The 26241-nt window shown below is 41.0% G+C and overlaps 1 protein-coding gene across 23 annotated transcripts in view; it reads right to left on the reverse strand.

Moving 5' to 3' along the window:
* The window catches only part of LOC130176857 (pleckstrin homology domain-containing family A member 5-like), an 82282-nt gene that overhangs the window by 1842 nt on the left and 54199 nt on the right, over positions 1 to 26241 (reverse strand). For 4 of the 23 annotated variants that reach the window (XM_056388221.1, XM_056388226.1, XM_056388219.1 and 1 more), the window contains 23 exons: positions 25972 to 26092; positions 25759 to 25863; positions 23364 to 23436; positions 21225 to 21325; positions 19719 to 19834; positions 17659 to 18156; positions 15662 to 16142; positions 14847 to 14930; positions 14018 to 14137; positions 12929 to 12982; positions 11951 to 12031; positions 9096 to 9158; positions 8925 to 9005; positions 7423 to 7572; positions 7197 to 7298; positions 6164 to 6322; positions 5560 to 5715; positions 4820 to 4940; positions 3627 to 3742; positions 2142 to 2357; positions 1855 to 2016; positions 722 to 855; positions 116 to 258 (listed from right to left, as the gene is read on the reverse strand). In XM_056388221.1, the coding sequence (XP_056244196.1) occupies positions 116 to 258; positions 722 to 855; positions 1855 to 2016; positions 2142 to 2357; positions 3627 to 3742; positions 4820 to 4940; positions 5560 to 5715; positions 6164 to 6322; positions 7197 to 7298; positions 7423 to 7572; positions 8925 to 9005; positions 9096 to 9158; positions 11951 to 12031; positions 12929 to 12982; positions 14018 to 14137; positions 14847 to 14930; positions 15662 to 16142; positions 17659 to 18156; positions 19719 to 19834; positions 21225 to 21325; positions 23364 to 23436; positions 25759 to 25863; positions 25972 to 26092 (3437 nt within the window). Of the gene's footprint in view, positions 1 to 115; positions 259 to 721; positions 856 to 1854; positions 2017 to 2141; positions 2358 to 3626; positions 3743 to 4819; positions 4941 to 5559; positions 5837 to 6163; positions 6323 to 7196; positions 7299 to 7422; positions 7573 to 8924; positions 9006 to 9095; positions 9159 to 10830; positions 10949 to 11950; positions 12032 to 12928; positions 12983 to 14017; positions 14138 to 14846; positions 14931 to 15661; positions 16143 to 17658; positions 18157 to 19718; positions 19892 to 20211; positions 20345 to 21224; positions 21326 to 23363; positions 23437 to 25758; positions 25864 to 25971; positions 26093 to 26241 lie in introns of those variants that run through there. The other 19 variants (XM_056388223.1, XM_056388243.1, XM_056388225.1 and 16 more) reach the window with 13 other exon arrangements.

Here is a 26241-nt window from a genome sequence, read left to right on the forward strand (position 1 = left end):
AACAAACCATGACATAAAATAAGGCTTGTAAAGTAGACAGGCTCCAACTAGCTTTTGTTTTATCACATGCATTCTTTTTATCACCCACACCCCCCCTTTCTCTCTAGAAATGTACCTGCTACCAGCTTGCTGCGTTTGGAGGCCTCAGCTGCCAGCTCGTAGGAGATATTAATCATCTTCTCTTTCTCCTGTACAGTAACCTCCTCTTCAGTCTCCTCCTCTGGGCTTAGAGTCATGCTAGGCAGCACATTTTGCATGCTAGGAGCACACACACATACACAACTGACTTCTGTAGTATACAGTATACAACAACTTTGATTCTAAAACATAATTTCACAATAAACACAATTACCCCAAGACAAACAAGCTATCTCATTTAAATCAATTCAAGGGGGATGACATTTAGAATCTAAATGTCACAGTGGCTGGGACATAGAAACGTGCACTTTTCTGCACATCTAAGGCACTGATCTGCACAGAAAGAGCAGGAAGGCAGTGTGGTCCCTTTTGAGCCATCTATGGTTATGTCTTGCTATGACCCCAAACTTACCCCTCGGGTTTTAGAAAGAATCTCATGCATGAAATCTGCTGGGAAATATCAGTGCTCACTGGCACAGATAGCCCTTTCACCAAAGGATCTCTATCTAATATAAAAGGCCCATACAGGCCTGTCCTTGCTAACAAATAGTTACTGGTAACAATAGATCACGATGGTGTTTACCTGTTTTTTGCTATGAGGGCTTTGATGCGGTCAACTTTCCTCTGCTTATCAGCCTCCTGCTCAGGGCTCAGAGCCTCGTCAGGGTCTGACTCTACATAACGTTCAGGAATCAGCACTTTGTCAGGCACAGAAAGCTGAAGAAATGCAACCAGAGAACAAACACTTCATGTAGCACATTTCATACAAATGAGTGGAATACACTGTGCTTTACAAATTAAAAAAAAAAAACAGGCAGAAGCTAAAAGTGTAAATAAATAAATGAATAAATAAACAAATGACAGTCATAAACAAATAACAGATGCTCATTATCGTCATCATCATCATCATCATTATCATTCAGTAGAGGAAGACTGTTCCACATCTTGCGTCTGTTAGAACTAAATGGAGCATCACTGTAAGCTACATCCTAGAGTGAGAAACACAATATCAGACTTTCTGCAGCATGCAGAGATCAGTCAGGGACATAAACTGAAAGTTCTTTGATGTAATCCAGAGAAAGGCCATGAACTTTTCAAAATCAGCAAGAAGCACCTTGAAATCAAGTTTATAGCTTACAGGCAGCCTATGAAAAAATGTTAGTGTAAGGAGTCATTGTGTAATACTCAGTTTGACATGGAAAAAAAATGGATGCAGAGTTTTGCAACTTTACTTATTGGTAGATTCAAAAAAGTATGATAAAGTAGTACAATAATGTAATTGATTTCTAAGGAAGGCCTCAAAGTAAGCCAAATAGGACACACATTTATTTAATTTTACTATATGCACCCTCAGTAAGCATGTGTGAATAAGTGTGATATTTGGGTAATACAAATATCTCAGTCAGTCAGTCACTCACTCAGTCAGTGATTTGTAAGGTACCATTGTTACAACATTGTGAGTGTGTTACTTTTAAATTACCACAGCATTTAGTTACAACCTCAAGTTTTTTTCATAACATCTTTTGCTTTAGTTTCACTGTATTAAAAATAGTAATGCCATTTAAATATGTCACATTCTCTAATTACTCCAGATTTAATACTCAATACATCCACAATCCTTGATGTTCTGTTGGTGTGCATTTGCTAAATAATTATCCAGTGACAATATTAGTCTTCTCGGTCTGATGAGTCAGACAGCCAACTGCTGTGCCTTACCTCTCGGTCCACATTAAAGTGGTCAGCCTGTGAAGCTTCTTTGAGACGGGCAATTTCCTCGGCGGGCGTCTCCTGCTCCCTCACCACCTCCTGTTGCCTGAGAGAGGCCTCCAGCTCCTGAATGTCACTGCTCATCACCTCATCTCTGCGTCTCATTTGGGACTATAAAAGACATTGAACAAACAAGACGAAAATACAGAGAGATCCGATCACATGACAGAATTCCAACCTATTCTCCACTTTGGTGCTGCCTTGGTGCCCAAATGTCTGCGTCTGTCATCCAATACCTGCATGCTGCGGAAATGGTTTTCTTTAGTAAATGAGTGACTGCGAGAGGGTGTTTTCTCCTGGCTGCTACCCCGGATGCTGAGGCCTTTCTTCTTCTCCCTTAGGGTTCCCTGCTGGTGGCGACGAATCCTCTCCAGCTGCTCCTCCACACTCATCCTGGGCCGGCCACTCTCCACAGCACACAGCTGCTGCTCCACTGCGCTTCGTGGACGCTCCTGTTAGCCAGAGAGGACAACCACAAACATGCAGACTTAATAATAATGTAGAGTCACTGTCAGATATTCAAAGCTAGGACACAAATGGCACCATGGTCAATTTTTACTGCACAGAGCCACAGTTGGGGTGTGGAGAATTATGGTCTGGTTGTGTCAGATCTCATGATGCAGCATTTGCCATGAATAGTGAGTATTGTTGACAACAGTCTAAACTTGACCGAGCAGAATAATTGTGTTTTCTTTGCCCATACTGCACATACTGGAAAAACATTTTGCTTCTTTAAACAAAGTTAACATTCAGGATTGACATAATTACTACAATAATAATGGTGAAATGGCTCTTTAATGTTCACTCTCTTGGAATCAAACAAAGCAGAAGTGCAAAGGCATATGAAAACAACTTGACCACTTTACTGCACTCACACGCTCCTGCTGGTACACATGGGTGCACTCAGAGAGGTTGGGGGCCTGCTAATGCCTGGGCAGGAGAGGCTGATGACCATGGCGGATGGTGTGAAGTGAACTAAGGAGCAGTTGTCCACTCTCAGGTTTTAGCCATGCTGGAGGGGCTGGCAGATCTGGATTCAGTCTAGAGCCCGAGGACACAGCCCCCCCACTGTCCAGATTGTTCAAGAGCCTATGCTGAGCTCTACAGGCCTGTGACACACTCACTGCCATGGACTTTCTGCCCTCCAAGGAAAACTACGTTTAACTAAATTGACATATGTTCATTCATACTGTATGTCCATCCATTTTTTCCAAAACAGACACACTAAAAACATGACACACCCTACACTAATGACATGGTTACTATATTTAAGTTGACAGTGTTTGAGGCTGGAAACTGTATAAACCAAGATTGGCATCTATTTTATAACAGCCTGGTTTTGAGAGCATGAGTCACACCCCAGCCACGTGATGAGTGGCCTCTTCTGCACATGTAACCAACAGCTTAAGAACAATCAATCAAGAGGGGACTAAATGCCGTTAAAGAAAATTAAGGGGTTGCCCCTTCATTCTTGCCCACAGGAGGATCACAAACAAGAAAAGAAGAGCAAAAGGCATTTGCCACATGTCTGGTGTGGTTTGCCACATAGGAAAACAGGCGCTAGAAAGTTGTCCCCTTTTTACATTTCAGTTTGTTCTCGACAACTGATGGCAATATCTGGTACAATATGGCGTTCCAAAAGTTTAAATATGCAAAGAACAATTTACAGTTGCTATTTGAGGTCACATCCGAGCAGTGAGAACTTAAGTTCCATAACTCACCGTCCTAGGATCAGGCTTCTTGCTTTTCCTTAATGTGACATACGAAGCTATGGAGGAAGACTCAGGCACTGGAGATTTGGTTCTCGGTGGGACAATGCCAACTGGGTAGGACATCCCTAGAGTGAAGACACAGAGGTCAGTAAGCCACCTCGTTCAATGGCAAAGCACATGCTATAACACATATACACTGAGGAGTTAACTATATTTTAGAAAAGATATTGTTATAACTGAAGTGAGTTTACACAAAATTAAAATAAAGGATGTTTGCACTATAAAAGAAAATCTTAATGATCCATATTTTAGACATATTAGCACATAAGCTTTAACATTAGCTTGTACTTAAGAATATGAGAATTAATTAATATTTTCTATCTGTTGGATTAAATCTGTGTATCTATATTATATGAAAATATAAACATATAAAATCAAGTACACTCTCACAACCATTATTGTACTACCAGCAGTGTTTTGAGGCAACATCAGCTCTACTTGCTATCGATTGTGTGGTGGTGTGGAACAAGTGTGGAGCTATAGTGTAATTATTCAACTTCAGAAGGCCTGTATTATGCTCTGTAAGCTGTTTCACCAAATCAAATTTAGACCAATTTGCTCTTTAGGTCATTCTAATCCATCTTGTCACAGAGAATATCTAGTGGCATAATGTCCAAATGAAGTCGAGTAAATAGAATAACTAAGTTATCCCAGCACTGACCCACATTCCAACCCAGTAAAAACCTGGGTGGTATGATTTGGTTATCATTTCATCTCTGTTGACAGACAATATGCCCTCCTTCTTGTGAAGCTTAGCTTGCCATCACTGGAGCTCTCAGAATATAATGTGTTGACACTTGAATGATGGTGATTAGGGTGATTAACACAGTGTAAATTAGATTCAAGCAAATGCTTGTGTAAATGCCACTGTATTCATGGTAACAACTGAACACCAAGTAATGGTCAAGGTACTTTGTGATATACTGACCTAACTTATGCCTTTGGAGAAAAGCCTGACCTCCTATTTATGCTCTGTGTCAAAGTAATGCCTGGGTAAATACCATGGTAACCATGGCTACTACCAGTACTGGAAACAAGTGATTTTTTTGTTAGCATCTGTTTTATCATTTATTGGGCTTCACTGGTAAAATGCACAGTTATCAGAAACTGGCATCATGTTACCTGGACTTACTCTACTGTACCTTTGTTTCCAGAATGTTCTCTATCAGACGGATGTTCAGATCTGTCCTCTCCATTGCTCTCATCCACTTCGGCTACTGTGGTGAGCTCTGGTTCACTCTTATACAGCCTGTAGTCTGGACCCTGCAGGTGAGCAACAAAAAAAACTTAACGTGTGCAGAACAGCGCTGATTTAGTTATGGAGAGTTTGGTTCCAAACTGAGATGTCCAACACTGGAAAACAGTGACATTTTCTCTTACAGAGTGACTTCAAGGACAGTGGCAAATTGACTTTTTCTACAAAATTATGCTTTTACCAATAGTGCAATCTTAAAACAAACATATAAAATATATACAGCTTGAAGAAAAACTCCCCATGTTGTTTGAGTTTGACACACTGTTCTGCAGCCAAATGAAAAAGTAGGCAGCAGGCAGACAATCAAACTCAAACACGGCACGGACATAACAAAACAGAACCGTTAGATTTCAACACACAAACAGACACAGAAAAGGAAGGTGGCAACTCAATTAAAAAGGGAGCAAAAAAAAAAAAAAAACACACACAAACAAGGCTTCATCCAACTGCCTGAAAAAAGATGAAGTATGGCATCAAGTGAGTAAAGGGATATGATCCAACCAAAAACAATCCAAAACACGAGATGTCCAGCAAAATGAACATGAAAACCATCACAGCGAGCAATGACATGTGATGACACAGCTGAGGGCAGGGTCAACCATGAGGTCAATGGGTCAACAAGCTTACGCTGTGTGTGCCATTCCTGTGACTGGACTTCCTGTCCTCCGGCCTGTGGAGTGATGATGGGCGCACACCAGCATGAGAGGGCATAGGGGGCACAGTAGGGGGGTTGGGCTCGTAGGACTGAGGTAGGGGTGGCCGTGGGGGTACTGAGTCCTCCTCCTAGGGATTATACAGGGCATGACAGGACAGGAAGCAAGGTGACACATGGTGCCACCACGTACGTTTTCGGGCAACCACCATCTGGTACTGAGTAGTTCTGCCCCACTGGAGAGCAAACCGGCTGATTAGCCAGAGAGAGAGAGAGAGAGAGGTCTTCATGCTGTTACAGCATGACTGACACATCCACTCAGATACCACCACTCATACTGCCCATGAGCACAACTGTCAGTTTGAGCCCTCAGCTTAAGTTGATCATCATATAAACAGCTGCAGGAGATCTGGGTAACTTATCTCTGCCAAAAACAACAAATCCTCACGTGATAAGTTGGACCCAGCAAATGTTAGTAACTTTTTTTGCTTGATAAATGTCTCACAGTTAAATGATTATCAAAACACTTTTTGATTTATCTTCTGTTACTGTTTGGTCTCTCTGTTAGTGGTGCCTCACCTCATTTTTGTGCTTACTGAAGTTGGTCTTAGGCCCATAGAAACCCATCCCATCAACAGCATTTCTCTGAGCTTTGTGTTTATTGAGGGCCTCCATTACATCTTGAATCCTCCACAGCTCTTTCTGGATGCGGACGTGCTGCTGGCTGGGAGGCTCTGTCTGGGTGTGCACAAAAAACACACAGATGTTCACAAATCACCAAACATCACTTGGAGATTAACCTCCAACTATGACTTCTTGGGCTAATGATGTAAGATTAACATGCAAGAGACAGAGCAAGACGCAGAGGAAAATGAAAGAGATGGGAATGTGCATTAGTAAGAGGGGAGATTATTATTATTATGCTCAGGTGTGCAGTCAGTGCAGACACTGATCTGCTCAAGCTCCTACTGTCTGTGAGAAATATTAGCCTCAGAGTGAAGAGGAGAGATGAGAAGAGGGTTATAGTTAGATTGAAGAAAGTAGGGATGGAGGGAGAACAGAAGAGCAAGAGAAATGGACACCTAATTATCTCCTCCTTACTGATGACAGGTTTGTCTGAGTGTGAAGGGCACTTAAGAAGAGGATGTCCAGACCCCCTGCAGGCCATCTGACTTCTCTACTCATCTGAATGAGCACTGGCTCAGGCCCAGGCTCAACCAGGAATAACTGTTTGAGTGGTTTCTCTCTGTTTCTACACCTCTCGCATGATGAAGGACAAGATAAAAGACAGACTTAATTAAGACCTGCTCTATCATCGCCACAGTCATCAATCACTCACTATGTTACTTTGATCACTCAGTTAACTCCCTCCATACTCGGCTAAGGGCACTGGAGGACAGAAATCTTCTTTACTTTTTCCCCAAAGTCAAAAAAGTGTCTACAAAAAGGATAACTAGGTGTTCAAGAGAACCTGCCACATTTTCAGCTTGCTTTGAAGCCCTGCAGTATATCCACTCCAACCAAAGCCTGACTATTATGCCATGCCAGTCTTAGACAGCACAAGTGGTGCAAGATTTAAGTAGTACAGCTTCCGTCTCAAGAATTATCCTACCTGAGGGCTTCCTAGTGCTTCTAGCTGCTCCAGCAGGTTGTTCTTAGCCAGAGTCACATCTCCTTCCAGCTTGTCATACTCCCTCCATGACCGCTCCAGCTCCTGGTTTGGGAGAGATGCACTTTGTGAATGACAATGTCAGAAAAACTCTTGTCTCCTGCAGAAAGAGAACATCAGTGTCCAGCATGAGTGTGTGTTGTGTGTGTGAATGTATTGTATGACTCACAGCAGTGACTCTCGACAGCTCTCTGCAGGTGCTGAGCAGGCCGCTCTGCAGTAAGTCTCTCTGCTGGATGACGCTCTGCATGGCAGCTGGGTTATCAGAGCCCATCTCTATCTCCTGGCTGGCTGACAGCAGTGCTGTCTCCAGGGTGTGCTGAAGAAACACGCAACATATCAAATACACATGCGGCATGAGTATGTAATTTGTCACGTAACCTTTCCGATCAGCTAACTTTAGAAAAGTCTTAACGGATTATTTAAGCCTGCAGCAAAGATTTTCTGGTCCATGACCTTGTTTATAGCTCCCTTACTTCTTGCAAAGTATTAAATAAAACAAAGTATGGCTGCAAGTAACTTACTTTCTTTACTATTAAACTGTGTTAAATACTGTGATTATTATTTGTGATTAAGTGATTGTTTAATCAATAAAATGTCAAAACTAATGACCATCTCTACCCATCAGCCTTTCTATTAGCCTAATGTCTGTTTATTTTGTCTCATCAACAATCCAAAACTCAGATATTTCAACCCCAACAATATAAAAAATAACAAATGCCTCTGAAAACCAGTCAAGTTGCAGGAAATATGGTCACAATCTCCTCTTGCTGAGTTACAACATTGAATAATGGCCAGAGATGTTTTTGCAGAACATTGTGATGTCATAGTGAAGTTGACCTTTGACCAATGATATAAAATACAAAATCACAGTGACCTTGAACTTTGACCTTTGCTCACCAAAACTGGGCCAAATTGAGTCCAAGCAAATGTTTGTGCCAAATTTGGAGAAATCCCCTCAAGTTGTTACTGAGATATTGTGTTCACAAGAATGGGACGGACATATGGAAGAACGGATGGACAACCCGAAACCATTATGCCTCTGGCCCTAGCTATCGCCAGCATGGAGGCATAAAAACTTGAACTGGGAAATTATGAACCAGTCACTGTTTGATATCCTTACTTACAATTACTTATTCATTAATCCATAACCAAAACTGTTTTCTCTCAACTGACATATCAATTAGTCAGCCAAACATTTCAGAATGTAATATGAGTATGTCATAGTTTATTTTGAGTATTTATTTTTTATGAGCAAACACATTTTACTACAATTAACACTTTATCATTTATTCATTTGATCAAACAATCTAACTTTTTCTCTTCCTGTCAACACTGCAGTGACCAATACAATGGTACCATCTAAGAGACAGTGGACAGTCAGATATGCTAAATACAACATGGCTATGCAAGCCTTGCAAGCCAGACAGCTCTTGCAAGTTGATGATAGTAGCTAGGCTATAGTTAAACATTATAACAGACATGCATGTTTTGTTTTCTCTCTTTCTCAGGTTTGTGCATATAAACTGAACTTGAGCTATTCTTTTAATTTAAAGAGAGTATAAACTGTGTATTCTTTTTGGTTCATTCTTTTTCCACTTGGCACCACAACCTTGTAAGCAGGGTTTTGTGTAAGAATGTAAAGATGACAGATGTGCAGTGTGCAGTCACCTTCTCTCTGTACAGCTGCTGAAGTTTCTCTTCCTGTGTCCTCACCACTTTATCCTGCTCACACAACCTGCTAAGTTTGGTCTGAAGAGAGAATAATAAATAATTGTTACCCATTGTGGACAGTTGTTGAATGGAGCATGAAGTCATTTGAGAGTGCAAGACTGAACTTACATCAATGTCCACCTCTTCTGGCATACACGTATAGGCATGTTCTCTGTAGTCCTCTGGACTCAGCTGTGAAGAAAGACAGAACATCAGACAGAGACACCAAATATGCACATGCATTGAATCTGGAGATCTAATGCAGTGTCATGACAAGACTCTGTCTCACTGAGCCACAGTATTAGTCCTTAAGTAAAAACTCACATTTCACTGAATCAGACAATCTAAGTTAGCACACCAACAATGGGAGAGTGGCCAGTCTTAACAGTCTCTCCTCTGATGACTCTGGTGCCTCCTGTTACATCAGCCACACTCATTTGTCTCAATCAGCACAATGCAGTGGATTTTTTGGAAATGCAAGGGGAAGTCATGTTAAACAATCTTTCTTGCTGAACTATAGAATCAGCACATAAGCTGTATCCTCTGCAGCTACTTGGTCCAAGGACTCTGCCTGTCTCATAGCTGTACTCAAATGAGTGTGTGTTGCAGTAAATGCAATATTACCTAAAGAACATCCAAGATTAATATGCTAACCACAGAACCTCATAATGCTGGCAAAAACTATAGACAGGTATTCAGCTACTTGAATCCAGGCAAAAATACAGTCAGTTAAATAGTGTACAGTAAAAAAAACAGGCAGTTTCAGGATGTTACTAATATCACACTGGACTGCAGTTAACACATTTATGCAACTACATAAATGTAGTATAAAACCAAGAAAAGAAAAAAGGGCATCCTCATCTTTCTCTTGTATTATGGTCACTCATCTTCTTATTTAAAATTCAAATTTAAAAAAACAGTACTGCTAAAAACAGAGGAAATGATTTCAACTGCATTGGATCCCATGTTTCCAAGTAATGCATTCATCACATAATGCTTCATTATTCAACCACTCTTTTAAATCTAGATACAAGATACAAGTGCAGTCCATAAATATTAGGACAGTGACATATTTCCATGTTGTTGCGTGTTTGTTCTCATATTGGATATGAATTTAGATAATGACACATAAGGAGATAGTGCCACCTTTCAGCTTTATATTCTTGATTAATTGAAAAATTCACATGCTTTTGAAATAAACAATCATATCAGTTGATGTTGGCTAGTCTACAACCTACAGACATCAGCAAACATCTTCCTTTGTGATGCTCTGTTAGAACTCAACTGGAGCTTCCCTTCTTGCTTGTCTTGGGCCTTTTTGATTTTAGCCTGGTCTTCAGCTGGTAAAACATATCACCATATCACAAATCAGATCACATATCAGTTTCCCCTTCAAAACATTGGTTGCTTTGGTCGTTGTGTATGTTTAGGTTCATTACCCTGCACTTAAAAATACTTCAAGCTAGGATTTGGCACTTAAACTTCAATGATATTATTTAATTTCAAAACCAACATGCTGGCCTACTGAGTTAAAGCAACAAAAAATTGACTCACTGTCAAAATACTTTCAGACTCCACTGTATACCAAAGCTCCCACTCACACCTGCACTCTTTCACACACATTTTTCTTAACACCTTTTTCCTCAGCTGAACCACACAGTACAGTTAAAGCAGGTGGGACCTAAGAACCACATGGCATTCCACACAGAAGATGCATGCAGACACGTCCACAGCTCAGAGAGCTTGACTGTGGTGTTGTGTGGTGTGGACTACGAGTGACGTAGGGAGGAGGAGGACAGACTTCTGGCAGCTGAACAGGTGGGAATGCAGCTGTTGCCGGGCTGGTATGCCAATGAATGGGTAATGGGGTGAGGGTGGGTGGGAGCAGTCTTCAGCGGCACTTTTTACACCTCAACAGGCGCTCACAAAAGTGGCAAAGTGATGTCATAGCCATCGTCACACACAAGCCGGCCCTCTTTATCCTTTCCATCGGCAGAATGACAAGAGGGGGTGAGGGGGAAGGAATGAAGACAAGAAAAAAGAAAGAGTTTACCTAGAAAACATTTGTCTTCATCTTCATCAGTCCATATTAGGTATAGAGTCTTTTCAACAGTTGATGCTCAAGTGTGTCCAGTCTTAAAGCACTTACATTCACTAACAACAGTTTTTGTCTGACTGGAAACTGATTTAAATACAATAGAAAAAAGTAGACTCCAAATGAACTGCAAACAGGGTATTGAGTGGCATATCTCTTTTTACAGTGGAATAATAAAGCATCTTAAGTGCTAAAAGTGAATAACAATTAACTTTATTGTGCTTAAATTATGCTACAAAAACAATTCCCAACAGGTTTTAAATTGGGTATCTTTTTTTCATAAATAGATATAGTATTTGGTGATGAACTGTGCTGACAAGTGACTGTCTGGCAATGCAGAATTAAGTCACACTAATTAGAATCCCCATGCCAAGTCCAGGTGACTAATTAGAGGGAACACTTTCTGCAAAAGGTTATGAAAAATCACACACTGACCTTCACTGGTTAGGGCACTAGACAAAACAAGATGGGTGCAGACTACAGGCTTTGCTACCTAAATGATGTGGGTGTAACCACAGCTTTAGCTTTTGATTTAGTCCCAGAGTTAGCTGAATGTTTTCTAAACACATAGCAACCTCTAGAGTAAACTGTATCCAGCCCTGGAAAACAAGCCTGAGAGTGAGGAGGGGGTTTAACTGAACAGTGAAGCATACACATCAGACTACTCTTTTACAAGTCATGCCCATATTTGGCATGACTTCTCATAATAAGAGAGGAACAGTCAAAAGCAATGGATGAGGAGGTGCTGGCAATACAAACGATACAGGGAAACCAGTCTCAAGATGCCATGGGGACTTGGACATCAAAGGAGGAGCATTGCAAAACAGACCAAAAAGAACAACAGCGACTGGTGAGGATGAGGCGGAGCAAAGCCTTTGGCTGGCCTTACTTGCTGGTAAAGTTGAGGCCTTGGGGCAGAGTTCTCAATCAAAGTGTGAGTCATGACGATTAAAGGGTCATTTTCCTTCATCTAGTCCAGTGTGGAGAGGAGCGATATAGCAAGTGTCAGTTTATAGCAGTGCTTCACTTCAGAGACAACACCCACAATGTTGTTACACCTCACTTGCGCTCTCTCATGAAGCAGACTCAAACATAAACACGTGCATCTACAGTGGACAGGGATGGGTACAGCAATGAGAAGCAATAAGAGATGCTTTAAAAAAGGATCAGGAGGAAGTGCAAAACTCCCAAGACGCTTACTTGTTATCAGAAGAATGTTCCTGTTAAACCTTGATGTACTATAATCCTGCAAATAGCTAGCACTGTTGTTGCAATGTGTGTGGCTGTAGATTATAAATGTTAAGCCACATCCCTTCACTTTAAAATCAAAATTACATATTTCTCAATGGTTACACAAATTGGAGGCCAGCTCATTTCAATATGAAATTATCTTGTCTAGAATCATTATAAGAAATGTGTTATTGTGCCTCTGAGTACTGACAGTGTACTTTTGTAATTACTCAAACTCTCAAAGCACTTCAGAGTGATAAAAAAAAAAAAATCCTTTGCAGGCACTTACTTCAACAATATGATACACGCTTCTCTATATGTACTTTATATGGAAGATATAAAGCTTGTCCACATCTCCCTACTATACAGAGTAATGTCCAAATATCCAGTAAGTATAACTAACAGTGAGTTTAGGGTATGTATTCAGACTAATGAATGAATGGGCCCAACTAGACTAGCAGACTATTGCTCTGGCAATGTTACACTGATCCAAGTAGTTATCTCTATAGAAATAAATCTTAATACGTAAATCTATGCAAGTAATTATATTATGTATAAATATAATAATAACAAAGCATTAAATGAGCTCAATTCATGATAGCAGGGGACAGGGCCATGCATTCATGCATTACCCCACCTGATTGTCCAAAAACATGAGGTTCCTTTGGAGGTGATGGGAGAGAATGTCATTCTAGCATCAGCAGCAGAAAAGGAGAGAAAAGAAAAGGCAACAGGAGAGTGAGACAAAAGAAGAGGAAGTCCTGTTTTCTTTCTTACACTCACTCACTCTCAATCAAGCATATCATGTTCGGTGGACTGTACCAAAGTTCACCAGGAAGAAAGGAAGGAAGGGCCAGTGAAGGTGAAAAAATTAGGTTAGGTACCAGATGTACTATATGAGATAATGACTGTAGTTTTGGACTAGAGCTCCATAATGACCAAATGACATGTACAATTTTGAACAAGTACAGGCCAAAAACAAAGAGTGCAGTAATGCTGAAGTTGAAATAATACTTTAACTACACTTACACCAAGTGTGAGTATCCTGATACTAACCCACTACTAGTACATAAGATAAGGATTCCATCTTTTGGCTATACTGGTAAACAAATAAATTGTAGAACAGTCTGTAAAAAAAACAGCGCAAAAGTGATTACAAGCCCTAATCACTCAACTATTCTCCACCTCAAGCCTGCTTGACCTACATCAGTAACAGTCAAATCTGTAGTCTGATGTCTTAGAAGAGACTTAAAATGCAAAAATCCTGATTTAACATTTAGGTTTGCCACTTGTCTTGACCTCCTTAGCCTGTCACTGTTTTAGCCAATGGCCTTAAGTTTCATCTTCAGTGAACATCTGTCTGGACTTTTCATGGGAGTAAAATGACTCAATCAACTGCTTGCCCTGTTGAAATGGTTCAAATGTGATGATCTCATCAATTGTACAGAGTTAGATCCTAGTTTTAAAATAACTCTACTTTTGTCTCCAGACATTTCACACATTTGGGAAAAGCTGATTCTAAAGTAGCTGATCTGGACAACTTCAAGCCAAAGCACGGTCCTTTATGGAGAAAATGCCTTCTTTAGAGCCTTTGTCCATAAATCAGCCATGTGTGAAGACCAGAAAAAAATCCTCTGGCTCAAGATGGATAATGGAAGTGGGTAAAGATGGCATACACACCACACGCTAACACACACGCCTGCAGAAGCATCTCTGGGGGCCTGACCTTTGGGTTGTCGCCATCCATGTTTAGTTGCATAAGCTGTGCTACAGTGTGCTCCCGGATACTGTTTAGCTCTGCCTGCTGCCGCCGCAGCTTTATCAGCAGCAGAGTCAGTTCCTCAGGCTGCAAGGGAGGGAGGGAGGGACATACAGCCAAAATGAAACGGGGACACACCGCAGGGAGGGTGGGAGAGGAAAGGAGAGAACACACCAGGACAGGAGATTTAGAGGTATCAGGTTCCCAATAGGTGAACAGTTGCTATATTCAGGTACTGAGTTATCAGGACCATGAGATTATCCAAGGTGTCATCGCTGTCAGCAGCATGCAAATTCTACAGGGGCCAGTCAAAACAGAAGGACAGTTTAGCATTTATTACAGAATCCAGTTCAGACATTACCAGCTCCATGACGACATAGCACTGTGTACGGCTTTGACATAAATTCCTGATCTGGCTTAAAGAGCTGTGAGTGACAGGGTTTTTACGTTTCCACTTATGTGCAGCAAGTCTAAGGAGCTCCTGAAGTGAACATACCCTAAATCCAACCACTTGGAACATGCATCTGAGCTGTGCCTAAATCTGCCTGAAGATTCTGTCACAATGTCTTCTTGGAGGGAAATGAAGGAGAGAAAGAGGGAGTGGGGTAGGGAGTGTGGCGTGATGAAAATAGCCTGATCCGTCTCCCTGTGTGTGTAAAACCCAAGCGTGAAAATACTGGGTGGTGCATTACAGAAATTCATACACGCCTCTTCACTGAGGAGAACACCAACTCAAACCTGGGAAGTTAGAAGACAGTGATGGACGCAAGAGGGGACGACTCAGTTAAGGACTCACTGTTTTGCCTTGGAGAGACTGGGCAGTGATAGTCTGGACTGGGATCCCTACAGGCATAGACCTCCTATCAGGTGGGTAGGCATACTGCGGGACACAGCAAATCAAAAACAAAAATGCCTGTCAGCTACATCTTGGATTGCTTCAAATAATCTATAACCATAGCCGAAGGAATACCCAAATACAAAGAAACATTTTGTTAATAGCGGCATTAAATTATCTTGATATTTTTTGTTTATATGCTAAAGTATTGCGATATCCATCTCAGATAACAAATACAGTGAAGATGATTGATTTTTTTTGTCTTGCAAAAAACATCAAAAATGAGTGCATGGATTTGTTCTTGACATTTTGACAACACTCTAAAAGCTGGTGGGTGGACCTTTGACAGCCTCTCTCTCTCTTGAGATTGTCTTATTACATACCAAAAATGACATTTAAAAATATAATCAATTTTTTTTCTAGAAGTGTGTGGATAATCAACGACACACACTGTTAACACTTTTTATGAGTGATGTCTTCAGAAGAAAGTACCTGTAATGGAAAGTATTAAAATCATGTTCTGACACTGATTGTTAAAAGAAATGTTGTTGCTGATTTTTATGACAATGTTTAATACTGGGAGAACCATAAACAAAATTCCACTCAACATAATTGTAGTAGTGTGGATGCAGAAATCTGAGGGATGGGTATCTCAGAATCTGAGAACATAAAACGATTACTATTTTTATAACTAGATACCACTAAATGTAAGTGATAAATTATTTTTGTTATGTTGCTGAATCATCCCTTCAGCATGTATGTGTGCCTTAACTGACCTTGTTGACTTGAGGCCTGTGCCGTCTGTCGATGCTCATGTCTCTTCTGTAGATGGGGGAGGAAACCTCGGAATGAGCACTGTTCATGTTGTAGGATCGCATTGGAGAGTAGCCACCGTACATCGACAGGGAGCCGTGGGAGGGCGAGGGAGGGATGGAGTGGCTCGGCGCGGCATGCTCTGACAGATTGATCATGGTTTTGGGACTGGCCATATTGCTGTAGAGACCCGGCTGTCTGCAGTAGGCCTGCCTCTGCTGCCACTCATACAACTGCCACATAGTGTCATCGCGCATGGAGCGGCGCTTGTCAACCGGCGAGGGACCCAGGGCCTGGTCGTACAATGATGGCGACATACTACAGATGCTGTCCCGCTGAGCCATGCTATTCCTGGGCATACTGCGGTAGCCATCTCCATAATGAGGCATATAGGGCACCCGATGGCTTGGCATGTTTCTAGGCAGTGTCTGGTATGATGTGATGCTGGGGAAAAAGAAAAACAGAAACTATGCTGAAGAAGTTGAAAAGATTTTCAGACTTCACTCACACAGACAACTGGTGAAAGAGTTTAATAATCAATATTATTATTTAGTAGTTTTTTTTTAGCAAAGACCTGCTTTGATATCTATATATGTTTATTAGGCTTTTACCACCGGCGCTCAGAGGCGTTAGGTTAGTACAACAGTTGAATAATTCTTCAACTGGGAAATTCAATTAGGAAAAGACATTGTTTAAGGTTAATAAGACCTTAATGTCTCTGCATTTAAAAAATACCAGATAAAAACGCCTAAATATATCTTATTAGCTATCGCAGCCATCAAAGCAATGTTATGTTATGAAATAGCACATCAGTAAAAGTTTTTTGATCTGCCTGTTTAAAACACTGTAGCTGCAAGTCTAGTCTTCTACACAGATTCAAACTGGAACCTTTCCTCTGCTCTAGATGTATCTAAAAAGCACACTACTTAAATCAGGTTACTGTATGTGTGAAAATGTGTCTTAACTTCTTCTTATGTGTTTCTAAGTGTGTATTTAGTAGATAAAGAGAAATAAGAACCCCCCCTCAGGACAAATTAGACCTTTCCAGTGACATCAAAGCTATGAAAAGCTCCATTTCCACAGTGGGTTCAAAGTCAGTGCAGCTGGCATTATGAGAGCTTCCTATTAAGACTCCCTGACAGATCCTGGCTAGAACACTGGCATTAAAAAGGAAAAAAAAGAAAAGCTTGTGACTCCATGGAAAGTAAACATCACTCTGGAGGACATGCATGTAATGACAAACACAAATGGAGAGAGAATGGAGAGAGAATGGCGAGTGCCAAGGCCTTGTTGTGGTTTTATGCATCATAATCTTCTTAAGTTAATGCACTGCTCAAAGCAGGTGTGTATGTCCATTTCTCAAAATCAACTTATTCAGGGGGCGGGTGGGGAAAAAAGAGACAAGGCTGTGTCAAACATGAGCACAAGCTGGGCAACCAGATGGAGAGACAGACAGATGGACAAGCAGGCAGAGAGACAGCGCTCACAGCAGGGTCTGTGGCAGGCAGTGACTCTGGCTAACAGCTCTGCTTGGCTATTATTTATCCCCAGGTCTACTTCCAGTTAATAGTGTAATGTCAAAGTGTTTAATTCATGGTGAGAAGTGTGTGAATCCTCTGGCTTTAAACAGCACAGCTTTAGAAAGAAATGGGACTAAAAAACTTTGGAAAATCTGAGTCTGCATATGAACTGTATGTGGCCACGGAGAATCCCTCCTGTCTCAGGATGCAGGTGAATCAGCAGTTCTAGATTATACTAAGTTTAGAAAAGTTCCACTTCTTGTTGGAGAAGTAGGACAAGATTGTGCAATAACCTAAAAAAAAAAACATGTGCTGGCATATTTCCTCCTTTTGCTGCATATATATTTTGAAATCACACAATAAAATAACCGAAACATTCATATTTTTTTTTTTTTTTTTTTTTTTTTTTAAACCTTCAAAAGGCTTATAATCAAACCAACCTCCTGGTGTCATCATCCTGGTTACGTCCTCTTTGTGTACGAACCCACTGCTCCAGCTGCTGCATAGAGCTGGTCCTGCTCAGGGTGCGGTCTGGGTCATGGGTGGGACTTCGCTGAGGAGGGACTCCGGTCCCATCAGCCGGAGACTGCTCGCCAGACCCATTAACTTGGTGTGGCCCATCCATCTCCGTTGGAGTCTGCGGCGAGGTGAAGTTAGCTTTGACAGCTGCTGCCTGGGCTGGCTGCAGTTTGATGCTGTTGATCTTTGTGAGTGGACGTTCACGCTCCTCCCCGTCCTTCTGGAAACCGTAGCGCTCAGCATCTAGCTGCTTCCTCTCTTCTTCTGCCGTGGTGGAGGTGACTGCGGCAGTGCACTCAAGATCGACCTCACGGTTGCGTTCATTGTTTTGGATTTCAGGCTGTGTGAGTGGTGGCCTGTGGTTGGCCACATGATTGATCTCTTGTGGTCCGCACTGCTCCACTTTTAGCCGGTCCAACCTGAAAAAGACAAACGGAAGGTGTGAGTATGAAGAAGAAATCAAGACAGATAAGATCTGTCGTGTGCAGTAATGGGAAGATGATAACTACATTAGATGAAATTGGCAGCAGGGATATTCTTTTGTGTTCATCACCAGTAAAAGGTGTTTAAGACATTATATCAAGTATGTAGACCTAATGCACTACCTCTGTGAACTCTTATAATAGTAAAAGCTCTGAAATAAAAAGAAAGTGCAAAGAAAATGGGCAGAGTTGCACAATGTCTCTTCCAGCTGCCAGAGGAGACCAGGCGTGTAAAAGGAAATCAGATATCCCCAATAAAACACTGCCTCTGTCAGGGCACATCTCAAAGGTGGTGCTCAGACCCTGCTAATCCATTTTCAGCTCCCCTCTACCTCCTCTCTAGAAGACCTATCTACAGCTCTGTGGTCATTAGGGAGGTCTCAAGAGGTAATAGACACCACTACTCCCTGGCCTGAGACCGACTCAAGGTCACGACTTCAAAGTTCTGCAAATTCCCCTTCGCAGCATGGCTCACTGGGTTACCAATAAGAAGGCAGTAGGAAAAGCATTCCTTCACAGTTTCCACTTGTATCCTCTTAAATAGCAGTAATGTGTTCTCCAGCCTTTTGTGGCTCCACCAGCCCAGTAGAGCACACATTTAGCCCTGTGAAAGTCTGAGTGCATTTACTCATACTTGTTTGGAGGAGACTGTAGAAACTCTTTAAGGGAAAACGGTCCTTAACAGATCAGGTTTTGGCTACTGTATCTTCTTCTTCTTTAACACCGACCACCAACTTAAAACATGAATAGATGTGATACTGTCCACAGATCACAAGACATTTGACACTTTGAAATTAAGATAGTCTTAACTAGATAGATATTATAATTCTCTAATGTTAAATAGTCTTGTGAGAGCATCACAGTCCCATCTAACAGTGCTATCCGGTGGATTTCAGGCACTACTGCTCTGTGTAATTACAGAGCACTTCACCGTTACGCCTCTGCTCGCCCATGTAAAAAGGAGGGCATTAGACAGGCTGGCTGCCAAATAACAGACATTTTACACAGTTTAAAAAAAAAAAGGAAGGAAAAAAACCCTATCCTGATGAGTCAGTGATCCTGATCAGCTTGTGCAGCTATGCACAACATCCCCTGAACCACCTGCATCATGCGTTCACAACACACACTTGCCCACATGCACATGGCATTCTTGTGTATGTTACAGTAATAAATTTCAATGGTAAAAACATAGTTACATAATATTAAAGAAATTCACAGCTTCTTCAGCAAACCCAGAGACCAGAAATGTCAAAAGCGGGTGTTGAACTGATGCCAAAGAACTTAACAGGCTTAACAGAGGGATTTAAAAGCACTTGCTTATGGTACACACACTAAAAAAGAAAATCAGGATGGAGGAATAAACCAAGCAAGTCATTAAGAACTGTCCTCAAATGTCTTTTTCTCCTTTCAAAAGCAAAACAACCCACTGTAATCTCCCAACTTCAAAAAAAATTCAGGCTTTCTCTTAAAATTACTGTATTAGTGATGTTCTTACAAACCTTTTGACCGGCTCTGAGTGCACAAGTGCAGCGTCTGTCATTACTTTCATCCAAGACTCCATTTCTTTGGCTGTGTCTGTGCAAAAATAGTACGTCCTCATGTTGGGATGTGTTGCCTGTTGTGACAATAGACAGGATTGGGAACAGGAACAGTGACACACAGAGAAAGTAACCTGAAAGAGAGGAGACAAAAAATCAAATCAAATGTGATTTTTAGTGCTTTAACCTTGACTGGTAAATGAGGTTGCTTGCAGTTATGTCAGTTTATCACTAAACAAGAAGAATGTAGCGCTGTTGAGACGCTTTTTAAGGCAACAGTGACTTTAATGCATGTCAGATTTCGTAGCAAATACTGCTGGAAAAAGCTGGTTTGCGAAACACTCCTGTCTGTGGGCATCTGTACCATCCACATAAATCAAACCATGAGTCACCTGAGTTTCATGCATACCACTAGATTAGGGCAGTAAATCTGCTACAATGCTTTAGGACTTACCATGCAGTTCATTGTATGGCAGACATATTGTTCCGTTGTTGCTCTGTTCCCTCGCAGTCAACAAACCAATATATTGTTATAGCCAGACACAGAAAGAGAAAAACAAAATCTTTAGTGAACAACCTCAATATCCTGTTTACCACTGTCTGAAAAACAAAAGAGCACCGTCATTGCTCCAATTACTTCAGAATAATCTTGAGAAATAAGTAACTTTTAATGACATGGTCATTTTGGCCACAAAAACAAGAGACAGGAAAAGTTCAGAATGAAAAATATGCAGTCACCCCATCCCCAAGTGAATGACTGTAAACTGAAGAGGTTGTGCCCTGCTGTACCTCAACTCACTCTCTTTCAGCCTGAGTCTGAGCTGGAAAAGGAGTGGGCTGTGTGGTTGGAGAGGCCTTGAGCAGACTCCTGGGCGTCTGTGTTTGGCTGTACTTGGCAGAACAACTCTGTTGTCTCTTAGGGTTTATGACGGACCCAGAGTCAAATACTGTACACACCACTAAGATCCCATAAAATATGCTTGTTGCCCAGTTACTCTGGGTTTCCGAGTCAACTAAGAGTATTACGATCCACTAGTGCTACACCACTGGCAGTAGCCGGCAAAGATATGACTCTTGCATGTGTTTTCTTGGCTTTCTTAGTTTTAAAAGCAGTTTTAAAAGAATGACTTGCATTACTTCACTGTCATGCGACTGAAAATTATTTCCAAAGCAAAGACAAAACATGTTCAAAGAAAAGTAAACATAAAAGCTAAGTTTATATGCTTTAGTAAACATTGTGGCAATATAAGACCACCACAATAAAACTACTACTTTCTAACTTCAAACTGTATACCAGTGATCAAAAGTACCTTCTATTTTCAGCTCTAATCATTTTATTTTCTCCCCAAAAACTAATACTGATGCTTTACTTTTCTCAGCTCTGTACTTTGTACTCTGTACTTTATGTACTCAACCATAAAATGTGGAGTCTAACAAAGTTTGACAGGAATGAAACTATGCACTGACCTTGAAGGCATATTTTCTGTTAATGTGATCATCCACAGACAGCATAGATATATGAAAGCTTGGTAGGAGTATGCTGCCAAGTATCCCCTCCTCTTTTTCGTCTGCAGAGAAAAAACAAGTCAACACAATTCATTCGGGATTGTTTTGTATATGTATTTTTGTTGAAGATACCACATTAAACTCTTGTGTTGAACATTCTTTTGTAAACATAAAAAGGCTAAAAAACCAAGTTGATTGTGATAAAAACCTAAAGAGGAGATGAGCCGAGGGTACAGAGTCCAATCAGTAGAAAAGATGAGCATTGATTCAATGTCCTATGCAACTAGGCTGCTCTAATCCTCATTAAGTTAGCAGACAGGCCTCCATATTGACAATAGAGCACTCTCCACAGGGGGGATTAGATTGAGTCCAGAGTTTTAGGCAGGAAATTTCTTAACCTCCCAGTTTGATATAAGCAATCTGCACTGCTTACTCAAAACAGTACAAGATAAATATATCTAGCAGTCACTGCTGCAGTCCCATGTACATGTTTGTTTGCAAGTGTTGACTCTCGGTGTTATGTAAAATATACAAAATATATACTAAGACATACTGGTAGTATCTGGAACAAGTAAGGCTCACTGTGAATGGTGAGTAATATTTTGGGGGGTAAATGGTAGCTGAACTTTGGCCGGCCTCTGGGAGTTTAGAAGTAGAGCTGATCACCCCAGAAAAAGTTTGAAGGGCTGATGGATTGATATATTCCCCAGCATCAGTTATGCCTGAGCCCACTGGCCCCACATTTATTTATTCATCAAGGCTCTGCGTCTCTGTCTCTCTCTTTAAAACACAAACAAACACAGCAGGTTCTGCACATCAGTCTCTGAACATAAGCTAACCTTGTGGGAGATCCTGAGCGCACCACAATATTCTGATAACTACAACAGATAGCTGAGGGGCAGTGCAGTTCATGACCTCTCTGCCCACTCCCTGCTGATGGATACAGTCTCTCAGCATGTCTGCCTGGATAAAGCCTTTGGGTCTGCTGTTGTCTGTGGCTTTTGTCAGTCAGTGGGCGGAAAGACGGTGACAGGACTGGCAGACACCAGAAATAACACAGACTAGATGTCATCCTGATCAGCAGAAATGATGACTGTATCCGCATCAAGTGAGCAGGGGGCACTGTGATATGTGGACTTGTGCCATGCAAGACTCATTGATTCACAGTATTCATTTCATTTTTTTTCAATAGGAAAGTTCTCAAACATTCTCTGGACACAGCTGTGTCAATATTTGATGCGAACATTAGTACCGCATGAGAGAGGCTGAAATGCCCGGTCAAAAGCAGCCCAGTCAATAGCAGCTTATAGAAAAGATCACATCTAACACTTGCAAATGTATTCCTACTGTGCTATAGTAGCAAAGAGGGAGATTTATAAGGACAGCCAGATTTTAATAATTGAATGGAAAACCTTTAAACTGGATTGGGACTGGACTAGTGGCCATCTAAATAAAACATTAGGTTCCCCCTTCAATCAAAGTAGAACATTTAATTACTTGGTTTGGAAAATATGGGTTGTCTTCCCTAAATTACATAACCATATAAAAACCACAGATATTCAAAAAGAGTGACTACTCTAATAATATGATGGTGGTCCCTATGATGTGGACTTAGAGGAGGATCTGTAAATATTAGCAGGATAAATTCTGTTTGATGTATCTGAATCCAAGAATTACATAAGCATGCAACCACTGTTTAAAAAGAGCAGCATCTCCGGACCCTTGACTTAACATTAGTGTGAAATCCAATTTCCTGCTTTGTTTTCTCTTTCAAAATTACAGCTGCATCTAAGACTTGTTTAAAGCCGTGGCTCTGCTTGGGGAAACAATCATCTCTAAAATAGCAAATCAGACAACAGGAGAGCCATTTCAATTAATATACAGTGCATTCAGAATGGATGCACTATATCTCTTCATTTGGTCCTGACAGGCTTCTTACCACAGGGACTTGGATCCAGATATATTGACAATCGCCAAGAGCATGGCTTGCGGGGCTGTGAAGGTCACAACAGCACACTGAACAACTAATTGAAAGCTACTGCTGTTGTAAGCAGTGCCATACTAATGAAACGTGTTGTTAGCCGAGAGGACAGGACTCACCTCTGTAGTAGAAGAGGCACAGGTCAGACAGCACAAACCACCTCTTCTTCCACAGCTTCATCCCTGTACTGTCCTGCAAAGACACCATAGGAATAGGGCACGGTTATTCCACGAACATGTGGGGGAGGGTTAGATTGTAAAATGACAAACAAAAAGTACTTCCTGTCTTGCCTTCACCTCCTCTGATATATTCAATTCAAGTCCTTCCATGTGATTAAGTATTTGCTGTATGATTTGTATTTTGAAGTTTGAATTATTCTACATAATCTGTTGCTTCCAACTGACTGACATGTCACAGACACACCATCTCTTTATGTGCATGTATTTCTCTATATCGTGGTATGAAATGCCTCCTTGGACTTTTTGTCATTTGGAATTTGGAATTTTGTGAGAAAATAAAATGAATTAATGGAGACAAAGCTCATCCACTTTGTATTAATCAAATTTAACATATTCCTGGGATGGGTTATGGGTAATTTATTTGTCTCGGAGGAAACATTTGATTTCTGATATGAAATAAACATAATAATGAAAGTGCTCTGCTGTATTTTCAACCCAATAACCAGCTTTCACTTTTAAACGAGAGCATGTTGTTCAGTGGCCAGCAAAAATAAACCTCCTGTGCGGAAGTTGTTCTGCAGTATCGCAATGCTGTGATCAAAGGGGCTTTCAGGCTGCTGCTTGAAAAGGATGAAGGGTGAGGAAAAGGGTATTAACTCCCACGTTTGCTTTATTGGAAAACCTGAGCAGGGTCCTTACTTGTGGATTCCACCCAGAGACAAAAGTAGAGGGAGGGACCTCAACAACTCTGTCATTATGGTCAAATGGCATGTGGGCTGCAGTTTACTTTAAATGGAAATTCAGTTCTGTGAACCAGCATGTTTAACACATTAGTATCAAAAAAATTCACAATACCAGATGCTGTTCAGTGTGTTCATAATGTCATAATGGAGACACATCTGAAATAGAACAATAGGATTTAAAATTCTTGTGTTCTTGCATCTTAACCACTCATTTTACATGTGCTCACAAATAAACTTTATCAAGAGTCCTGTCAGATCTTCCTCTTTTGAGGCATGAGGAGAAAAACGAGGCTTTCACCAATCATCAATCACTGTGACATTTTGTTCTCCCAATGGATCAACTGAAGGGCTGCAGCTTTTCCCTCAGCCAAGGACTTCAATAGCTTCCAGGTTTCAATGAGGCAGGAAAATAAAAGTGCAAATCCAGCTTTTATTCAGGGTAGCAGATTTGTGAGTCTTTAGTTTGATCTACGTCACCCTGATTGAGGTCCCCAAAGAAATAGCAGCTGGCAGCTGTACCAAAGGAGGCCATCATGTGTTCACAAAACTGTGCCGGGAGGCTGCAATCAAAACTAAATGAGTCTCCCACTTAGGAAGCATGAGAGAGTCCTGTCTGGCCAAGAGCTGCCTCAAGCATCCCCTTTTCACCCTGCTGTAAGTAACCAGGGAGCTGTGATGAGGGATTGGTATTTAAACACTGCCCGTGCTGGTTGACTTGCTGAGCAGAAACACTGGACAAAGAAATGCTCAGATCCTGTAAGACATCAAAAAGCTTCCTTTGAGCTAATCTTAAGACTGTCGCTGCAAATGTTACAGGGAGAGGGAGAATGTCAGTCTCATTCTCTGTGTAAAATGGAGGAAAATTGTATAAAAAATAAAGACTGCATTCACAAGTTGACCTCCTGTTTGGTAAATAAGCTAAATTCAAACGACAAAATATCCTTGTTTCTAATTATCAATTTCATTATAAATATATTTATAGAATAAATGACCAAACAAATACAAGCCAACATATAATAAAGTAAAATAAATATCCATATAACATACGACTGAAGGTGTATGTTATATGGATATTTGAGGTGCACCTTTGGGAGAGACAGACCGCGGAAATGTTTGAGGCCTCCAAGAGGAAAAGGGGCCCACGATGGCCCCTCATATTGGCACATTTTGCAATGACTATAAACAATACACTATAAACCCTCTTGAACCTCCCATTAAGGCACTATACAGTGCACAGCCACTGCCCCCCCCCCCCCCTTAGGAACAGCAGCAATTAAAGCTAAATGCTAACATCAGTATACAAACAAGCTCACACTGACAGTGCTAACATACGGATATTTAGCAGGTATAATGTTTACCATCTTAGTTTTGTGTTTTAGCAAAATAACTTGCTAATTAGCACTAAACACAAAATACAGTAAGAAGATTGTCAGATGGAAATGAAAGTCTTTGCCAATCTGTGGAAATCGATAGAGCCAGGACACTAGAATAAATTAATATCAGACTAAGGTACCTAGTCTGCTTCTCACCTCATTATATGATTTATTGGACTAAATACAAAGTTTTATTTGAAGTCATATACTCTTGCATACCTGTTTATAAAGCCAGTTTCTCTTGATTACTGGGGCACTTGGATTCCTCCTGATAGAGTTGGATCTCTTCCCAAAATTATGAACTTTTTTGGAAGGTCTTGAGGGCTAGAAATACAGTATGAATGTGTTAACAGCAATGTGAGCTCAATCAACAACAAAAAAAAAACATTTAACACACATTATGATGTCATGATAATTATGTGTGTCACTCACTCTTCCTGCTGGGCTACTGGGGTTAGCGGCGTAGTCCGAGCCGCCTGTGTAGTTGGAGGCCTCACTCATGTTTTTTACTGCTCGTTCCTTCTTCTCATTCGCTGGCACTTTGGAGGACGATCTAGAAAATAAAAAAAGGACAGAGCATGCAAAGAACACATAGGCAAGTCATCAGTCAGAAATACAGACTGCCAATTTATGTTCAATGACCTTGATAAAAGAAGAAGAATAGGAGGAAACAGCCTTTATTGTCTGTTCCACCATCATTCC

Source organism: Seriola aureovittata, chromosome 10 (genome assembly GCF_021018895.1).
Source record: "Seriola aureovittata isolate HTS-2021-v1 ecotype China chromosome 10, ASM2101889v1, whole genome shotgun sequence".
Taxonomy (NCBI): Eukaryota; Metazoa; Chordata; class Actinopteri; order Carangiformes; family Carangidae; genus Seriola; species Seriola aureovittata.